The sequence below is a fragment of the Coffea eugenioides genome, chromosome 11 (assembly GCF_003713205.1).
Source record: "Coffea eugenioides isolate CCC68of chromosome 11, Ceug_1.0, whole genome shotgun sequence".
In the NCBI taxonomy this organism is placed as follows: Eukaryota; Viridiplantae; Streptophyta; class Magnoliopsida; order Gentianales; family Rubiaceae; genus Coffea; species Coffea eugenioides.
In genome coordinates, this window is record NC_040045.1 from 2,926,689 (window position 1) to 2,935,837 (window position 9,149).

The 9,149-nt window shown below is 35.1% G+C and overlaps 1 protein-coding gene across 1 annotated transcript; it reads left to right on the forward strand.

Moving 5' to 3' along the window:
* Positions 1-235: 235 nt before the first annotated feature.
* On the forward strand, positions 236-7,578 carry LOC113753613 (probable RNA helicase SDE3). The gene is made up of 4 exons (XM_027297809.1): positions 236-380; positions 2,719-3,625; positions 5,507-5,728; positions 6,414-7,578. The coding sequence occupies exons 2-4, from the start codon at positions 2,744-2,746 to the stop codon at positions 7,377-7,379; spliced, it is 2,070 nt and encodes a 689-aa protein (XP_027153610.1). The 5' UTR covers positions 236-380; positions 2,719-2,743; the 3' UTR covers positions 7,380-7,578.
* Positions 7,579-9,149: the final 1,571 nt, after the last annotated feature.

Sequence of the window (9,149 nt, forward strand, 5' to 3'; positions counted from 1 at the left end):
GAGATTTCTTCGTGGGAAAGAAAGTAGACCGAGTTCCCATGTACGACCACTACGCTTTCTCTACCTGCGACTGCCTACATCTGCACAAAATGTCCTTTCAGAAACCAATCTTTTCGTCACGTCGTTATCTTCACTCTTCAGTGCTGACAGTACATAGCTTTTTGGGTAAAATTCACGCTACATAGCTTCAACTCTCTCTTGGATCCCTCCACTTGAGCAAAAGCAACCAAGTTTCTGCTGTTAATCCTTTCAACATCTTTTTTTTTTTCTTTCTTTTCCCTTGGAGAAGATATGTAATATGTATGGATCTGGGCTTTACGTTTTCAACATGGTTGTAGATTTGTGATCAGAAGCGATCATCTTCACTGAGGAATCTTTAGGTGAGTTTTCAGAGTTCAGATAGTTCTTTTGCACGTTTCTCTGTGGTATAAAGCTTGTTAACTTTGATTAATGGACCTGACCTCAATTCTTTGATATTTTTATTCTAGCTAGTAGAGTCGTTTTTATGTACTCATATGCATTGGGAGATGACTATATACTATGTAAATTCTTGCATGCATGTGCAAATAATTAGTATACAAGATGTGAGTGGTCTGTCAACGTATAACGATGAAGTTTTTAGGAAGACAAAGTCATATTTTGAAGACTGGAGAGCAGGGACACAGTTTCAAAGTAGTTTTTTAAAGGGAGGAAAAACTATAGCTTGTTTGGCAAACAAGTGTTTGACCACTTTTACATATTTTTTAATAACTTTATGTACAGTAATCTCAAAAAATTTCTTAAAATTTTTAAACTATACAATTCAAAATATCCAAAAATTTATCCGATTCAAAAATATTTCCTATAATTTCTACAGTAAATTACAATAAAATTTTAAATAAACACCCAAAAAACTCATTTACCAAAAGAAGCGATTTGCAAGGTTAAGGATTAGAATCTAAATATTTTCTTGAGTTAAAAATTCATAATGCAAATAGTAAGAATTTTATAATTCTTAGGGGAAAATTGAGACTTTTGCCTTCTTGGAGGGGCAACATGTGGAATTGGATTCTATATTTATTTTCCTCCATAACTTGTTCATCCATTCGTACCTCAGTTATCTGGGCAGACCATCAATTATATTTATTGAGTTGGTCATCGTACACAAGATCTGTTTGTAACATGTGGATATGTGTAGAAGCTGGAAGAATTGTGGTCAATCTTAAAATTACATGTTGAATGGCAAAATATTGTTCATTTAATTGCTTCTCCATATAACTTACACTAAGTATGTAGTAAAATTGCTCAACAGAAAAAGCAAAAGAAGAAAAGTGTAGTAATTCTTCAACATAGTTTGTGAATTTTATTTTTCCTAGGTAAATGGTGTCTTTTTTCACTACCTAAACTGAGAGGATCCTAATCCTGTCCACGTTAACAAATATTCTGACACAGTTTTGACCACATAAAGTTCAGGCATGTTTAGCTAAGTTAATATGGTTTAATTCCTCTTTGCACCCTTTAACTATACCAAAATTCTCTCTTTGATTCCTAAACTGTAAAATGAGACACTTTAGTCCATATACTATAAATTTTGTCCCATTTAATTAAAATCATTGAGGAAGCAGAACAGATTTTAGACTTAAGTGGATATACTTTAGGGACTATAATAGAAATAATTTTATATTTTAAGGACTAAAGGAGTATAAGTTATACACTTTAGGAATTAAAGTGGAACAAATTTTATAGTTGAAAGACTAAAGTGTCCCATTTTAAAGTTTAGGAACCAAAGCGAGAGTTTGGATATAGTTAAAGGGTGCAAAGTGAAATTAACCCAAGTATTTTACCAAAGTAAAAGCTATATATGCCTTGGTACTTTTGCTTTGGAGCCTAGTAATAGTGCAATACTTCCCAAATATTTAATAATCTCCACTATTTTTTTTTTTAGATTTATAAAATTTTCCCAACTTTGAACTTTGAAGAGTTCTCTCAATCGATAACGGGAGGTCAATAAACCCCTTATCCAACCATTCTACTCTGTTACATGTTTTTTGGAATTAGTGCTCAGCATTTTCTCACCTTTACTGGTTAACAGATAGTATACATCGCACTCCTTCAGTGTAAACAACTAAATATTTGATGGATATGAATCATTCATGAATTGCCTTCAAGTAAATGAATGATTGAGATAAATGTTCAGCTAAAAATTAGAAGTACCACAATTTGTTCAGGAGGGGGACAAGGATTCTTCAATTTTTGGTAGATTTGCCAAGCACACATACTTGGCTAGGCTTTGTCCGATAGTCAAACACAACTTGGATTGCATGCTGGGATTTAGCTTATTTGTTAGATATTGTGGCATAGATACACATATAAAAAATTTTGCATTAGGAGTTTTTTTGGCAATGTGTCCAGGGATCTGTTCCCTTCTTCCTGTGTTTGTGCATAGGGTGTGATACAAGGCTGTTATCATGTCATACTTGCAGCTTAGGGTCAGAGACAATACTCTCAGATGGCGGCTTATGCTTTCTCTGTTCTACCGTAATTCCTTAATTTGGTTACATGTCTGTTCACATATTTCTTACTATTTACTTGGACTGCTTTCAGTACAGCATATGCTTCTGGTGACAAATATATGGTTTTTGGTTTGTTTTACTCTTGTTCTGATTAAGTTTATTCAACCTGGCATTTACTCTGCTCTTGTTATTTGACATACTAAATATTTGTTACATTTCTGAGCAGGATAATACTGAGATTTGGGGATAAGATGTCGTTCCTCATTGATATTTTGAAACGAATTTTGGGTATTAAAGATGAAGAAAGGGACATCAATCAACAACAGAACCTGAACCAGAGACACTATGATTTTCAGAGACCTCTAGATAGTGACTCTTTTTCACGGTCGCGCGCTTCTTTGGCACAAACAACCGCTAACTCTAGAACCAATGAAGTCTACAATGCCAACAAATCAGGGTCAAACTTTAACGAACATTTGGTTCCAGGCAAGCTATCTAGAGACGAGGTTGGTAAGTCCATGACTAGCTCTACAGGTACTGGAATTGGTGATAAGAATCTGAGAGTTGTATCTCAATCTGCTTCACCTTCTTTTGTACTCTATGACAAGCAACCTTCCATTTCTGCCAAGCCTAGGGAAGTCCTGAAGAATCCAAATGAAATTACTCAGAACCGAAACGGTTTATTTTCTTCCAAAGGCACCATTCCTCAAACTTATGCCAATATTACAAGTGGGCAGAAATCGTCCTTTGGTATATCTTCAGCATCTTATAAATCGTTTCAGTCCTCCAAGCTGTCACCTTCTGAAGCTGGCACTGAGAAGCTCCACTCAACCGTCAAAACTGATTCACCATCATCTTATCCTTCGCTTGCAGACTCATGCTCTCAAAAACCCCCTCCCTTGTCAACAAAGCCAGTCCTGTCTTTGGCATCTACAAGCTCTACCAGCCCCCAGACAAAGACTAAATACATTTGGGTAGATAAGGGTGCGCCATCCACTTATGTATTTCCAGAGAACATTAGTGCTTTGATTGAGAAAGACATTGTACCAGGAGTCCTCAAAATGCCTTTGTCTATGTCAACATACATGGATTACTTTCAGGCTTTGTTGTATGCTGAGGACTGTCACCTTGAGGTAATGGAATTCGGCAGTTTTTCTACTATTTTTTGATCTAGCTGTAAATCCTGCTTCTTCCACATCCCATAAGCTTAGAGACTGAATATAGATATTCTGAAAAGATGGCTATTTAATACTTTTTCTGGTTTTGACTGTTGTTGCACTCCCTTCGGAATGAAATGCATCTCAAAGAGTAAAACTTAAATGGACTTTAAAAATGCAATGTATCCACATATACATTTTGAATGGACTCTTAAGAGCATAAATGCTTACAAGCCTTGTAAAACAGATCTGTCAATTGTAAAAAATTGAAGAAGACATTACAGTTTTTGTTAATATGGAGTTATTATGGTAAATGAACTCTTGACCTTTTAGCATGGCATGCTTGTTTTTTGGATCTCAAAGTAGGGTACAATATCGGACTTTTGTTTCTGTTTCTTGTTCTTGGATATGTTGGCAGCTGGCAACTGGCTTCATGATTAAAATTTTGATAATTCAGCATGAAAGTTATGCTAGAGCGCAAAATTCTGTTTCATCTGAGTTAAACTTTTTTATATATGCCTGCTTTCTGAATGGGGTATGTTTATGTCGAATACTTCCACTTTTTACTTACCTTATAAAACAATAGAGGTGAATAGTGACTTCATTTCTGAGATCTAAGTTTATCAAAAACTGGTGATTATTTTCCTATACATGTACACAGAAGGGATATCCTGAGCATTTTCAGTATTAGACCTAATCTTGAAGAGGCCCTTCAAATATTAATTTGACCAATCTGTCCAATTTATTTGATCTGCTTCTAGCATAGTTTAGTAACATACTTGATGAAGGTGCCTTTTTACAGTTCCAGGTGCCATCATTCTCTAGTACACAACTAGACAGCATACTCGGGTTTCAACCCGTAGGTTGATTCACCTTTTAAACTTGGAGGATGAGGCTTTTGCTCTTTCAATTTTGCTTGATGTATAGAGTATTTTTCAGGCATGTAATGGACATGAAACTTTCCCGATCAACCTTGCCCAAACTTATGTTTGTTACAAGATTTTATGCTTGTAATTTTGACTGTAAGTTGAACAAACACATAGTCAAGATCAAATCACAAGGCAAGTACAAAGCAGGATTCTTATAATGTACTACAGCAGACCAGGACACTGAAGGATTGATGGATTATTGAGAATCAATGAATATCCTATCTGCAAATCTATTCTATTCCTGTTTTAACTACTTCCAAGCTCCAAGAGAAATATTTAGTCCTCTGACATGCACACGTATCCACAATAATTTTTTTCAGATCTTCCAAAATGCTATTTATGTGTATTGCATGTTACACAATTCTTTGTGGCTTCACTCTGTTCCTGGAATTCCTCTTTCACAAGTTTTATGTCAATTTGTGCTTCAGGTGTCAATATGCCATCAATTACTCTTTTGTATGTTTTATTGTTTGTTTTTCCTGAAACCACTCAGGTGATTGGAAAGTAGAGATAAAACTGCAAGCTATAGACTCCGAAGAAAGCCTATTTATGAGGAGTAACTTCATTTCTGACACATCAAGTGTCTACTAAAAATGTGACTTTGCCATTTGTGGCAGAATTTGATTCTTTCTATTCAGTAATAATCTATGAATGCTTATTCTCAAGGCATTCTCCTCAAATGTTGGTAAACAATGATCTGATGGAAAACTTTAAGAAACCTAATGCTTTATGAGTATAATGGAAGACAATTCCCATTCATACCTTGTATTTTCTTTTTGGACCTCACTGAGCAGAATCATTTGTGTTCTATTGATCAAGTAGTTGTTACATTATTGATAATCATTTTATAATTTGGGCTTGTCAAATATAGCGTGTGTTGTAAGAATTCAATTTTGCTTATACAGTATACTTTTGCATCATCTCACAGAAATGGGATGGATTTGAGATGAAGAATGTCAATCTGGAGTTTCATGAAGCATCAATATTCACGAGAAAAGGAAAACATAACACCTTGAAGGAATCTGACCAGAAAGATGAAAAGACCTTTGTCGCGTTTGAATTTGACAAGATACCTGAAAGGAGGCCATTTTTGTTATCAAGAGATTTTGTTTCCGTACAGCCTTGTGGCAGGAAAATTGAGCCATTTCAGGTTAAACTTTTAAAACTCCTCTAATGTTGTGGTGAAAATTTTGACTGCATAGGGTAAGTAGTTTCTCAAAATTTCTAAATGGGAGCTTTGAGTAAGTAGCTTCTTTCTAGTTGGGGTTAGATTGAAACGAAAAAACACGTTTTAAGTATACAACTACATTTATCTACGGTGTGAGTCAATTATATATGTAAACAACCCTTGTTTAGACAAAAGTATGATCCTTCAGCAGCCTACTTGACCATTTCAGAATGCTAAATAATTTGTCATGTTTCTAAAGCAACTCCTTGACAATTTTCACAAGAACCTCAAGTGAATTCAGTAACTTCCTTCAATAGCTAAGATGCCAAAGGAAAGAGCAGTAGGGATCTTTTAATAGTTGAGGGAAGGAAATCATCTTTCATAAAGGAAAGAGACTCCAATTCAAATGAATCTTAGTGCAGTGCTAGGTATTGTATCCACCCCAGTTCTGAGACATTATACAACTCCACATCTTAGTTGTTCCTCAACCAGGTGGTGTTATGGAAATAAACTAGAAAGCTACTCGAATTTGATAATCTGAAGTTTAGATCAGGGAAAATATGTTCTGAAGTAGTACTTGGATTGAAGATCTGTTCACTTGTCTCATCAAATTGCTGATGTTCATCTGGTCATACTTTTTGCTGAAATCATGTTTACTTTGCTATAGGGTGTCATTTATCGTGTGGTGAAGAGCAACCTTGTATTAGCTGAATTTGGAGAAAGTTTTTACTCTCAGCATCGCTCGGAGTGCAAATATGATGTGAAATTTTCATTTAATAGAGTTTGTTTAAAAAGGGCTCACCAAGCAATTGCAGCTGTATCATCTGCTTTATTCAGGAACTTTCTCTTTCCTGATTTACCACCAGAAAATGTAGTTCTTTCTACACAGTATGTGGACAACAGATATCAGAAAGCTAACTTTGTTGTTCATCAAATATTGAGGCTTCAGGGTGCGCCTCCCTATCTTGTGGAGGGACCAATGTGTATTGAAAGAGATCATTTATCAAGGACTGGAGTGGTAATTGTAGAAGCAGCACTTCAGATTCTTCGCCTTGATCCATCAAAAAAGATTCTCCTGTGTGCACCTATAAACAAAACATGCGATCTGCTCATGAGAGGCCTCAAGAAAGAGATCTCGGACTCTGATATGTTTAGGGCCAATGCTGCATTCAGGGAGCTGGACGGCATTCCTGTAGATATACTACCCTCTTGTCTTTACGAGAGCCAAGCAGAGTGCTTTTCTTGTCCATCGCTCGAAGAACTAGGAAAATTTAAGATAATTTTATCCACCTTCATGAGCAGTTTTAAGCTGCATAGTGAAGGAGTAAAGGCGGGACACTTCAGTCACATTTTCCTGGTTGATGCCTCATCTGCCACTGAACCTGAGACAATGGTCCCTCTGGCTAACTTTGCTAATGATAAAACCATTGTTGTAGTGACTGGTGCACCAAGAAACCATTCTGGTTGGATTCGCTCTAAAATCGCAAGGGAGAATGGACTGCTGACTTCTTACTTTGAGAGGCTCCGCAAGAGTGACCTCTACAATGAACTTGATCCAAGGGTCATAACGCAGCTGGATATAGGTCACAACTCAACTGAAAGATATAGGTCTCCACTGGCTTTTGGGATATAGAGTTACTTTGTTGGTTGCAGACCATCTGGAGTTGTATTGTATATATTATGTTACTAATGTGTGAACTTGTATTTTGTCCAAGCCATTTATAGGCTAAACTGTTTATGCTGTATGGATTTCGATAGAATGTATTGGTTTTAATCGGTCTGATGAACTGCATTTTCTTTTGGCTAGATGATGAGTGATCAATCTTTCTTCTGCCTGTAAGAAGCACAGGCTTATGTCCACCAAAGTTAAGTCAATTTGCAGAAGAAGTTGTTTCAACTTGCAAGCAAATGTTAATTTTTTTTTTTTTTTTTTAAATTCACTTGAACCTATTGGCTTATTATACATATGCGTAAATGGAAAAGAGCATGTGCTATGCACGTGAATATCTAACTTCCTATTCTATTTCTCTCCTTTTGTATTACTTGTAGAATGATGGCCTAGAGCCAGTTCAATTTAAGCATCCATTTATTTTGTTTGATTGTGCCTTTCTTTGATTGCAACGGCATTGATTAACAATTTTTCATTGGTTTTAATAACACATTTTTCTGTGTTTTGGTCGCTAAGTTTATCATATAGCATTTCTTTATGTGAAAACATACATACTTTACTTTTCATTTTCTTTGAAAGTAATTTTTTTTGGATTCCTTTTCTTTTGAAGTTCTATGGGATTTCCTTATTTTTCATGATTTTCCATTCATGCTTTTTTGTTTCGTACACAATTAATTGTCCAAAAATCCTTTTAAGGAAAATTCTAAGACTTGTACTTTAAATTTTTTCCCCCTACTCTATAAATTCTAATGAATATTTTTTCCGCTCTTGAATACACAGGTTCTCTGTAGTTCTCTTCGAGTCACCTAGAGGGCAGCCCTCTTTTCTCCAGAAAATATTTGCTGATGTTTTAAATAAATCTATTTCCTCTCTTTCAGTTTAGGGTGAACCTGCATTGATTTTTGTCTCCTTAGCATTTTGCGTGAACAGTAAAACCTTTCAAAAATACTCTTATTGGAAAATTTTCTCTGGGGAGGCCGTCTATGGAGACATGTTTATTTAAAAAATACTCGTTTAAAATTCCTCTTCAAATTTTTAATGAAGCATTTTCTTCCTTTTTTTTGCATATGTTTATTGACTTATTCATAGCATTTCATCAATTTGAGAAAATAATTCATCACATTAAGAATCTACATATTCTTTTTTCTTATTATCTTTTCTAATATTTAATAGTCAAAATTAAATTAAGCCCACAACACATTTTGAAGTTCATATGGATTCAAGATTTTCACCATGTCGATCAATTTATGTTACTCCACATCGAAGTCCAACCACCAGAAAGGCAACTACATACAGTGCAAATTTGATAAAATACCTGCTATTTGTTGAAATCTCCTACAAGTGTTTTGTTATCGAGAAAAACCAAAACACATTCATCAAAAAGCCCTAATACATAAGTCAAGAATCCAAACTTAGTCCGAAAACTTAAACCGGGCAAATTTCAGGCCCTTTTTTATATATTAAATACTCTTTTTCCGTCTTTCACACTAATTTGGAATATAACTGTTATTCATAAACGTAACGATCTAGCGTCTCCCATTGAACCCAAGTTTCGTGTTTGCATATTGTATCAAGAATTGCTTCCGCAACAAATGTCATACATCTTTGGATTGTTACTGGCAACTCTTATAAATGTTGAAAATATTTGTAAAAATTTTTGGAATTTCAAATTAGATTTCAATCAAGGATTAGATTAGACTAGATTAGATTAGTTACTAATTTAAATTGGTTTAG

What these genes read in the sequence shown, in the direction of transcription:
- LOC113753613 (XM_027297809.1), top strand. Translation starts at nt 2,744, where the DNA reads ATGTCGTTCCTCATTGATATTTTGAAACGAATTTTGGGTATTAAAGAT. An exon ending in CTGAGGACTGTCACCTTGAG is followed by an intron (nt 3,626 to 5,506) that starts GTAATGGAATTC and finishes ATCATCTCACAG; the next exon opens with AAATGGGATGGATTTGAGAT. An exon ending in GGAAAATTGAGCCATTTCAG is followed by an intron (nt 5,729 to 6,413) that starts GTTAAACTTTTA and finishes ACTTTGCTATAG; the next exon opens with GGTGTCATTTATCGTGTGGT.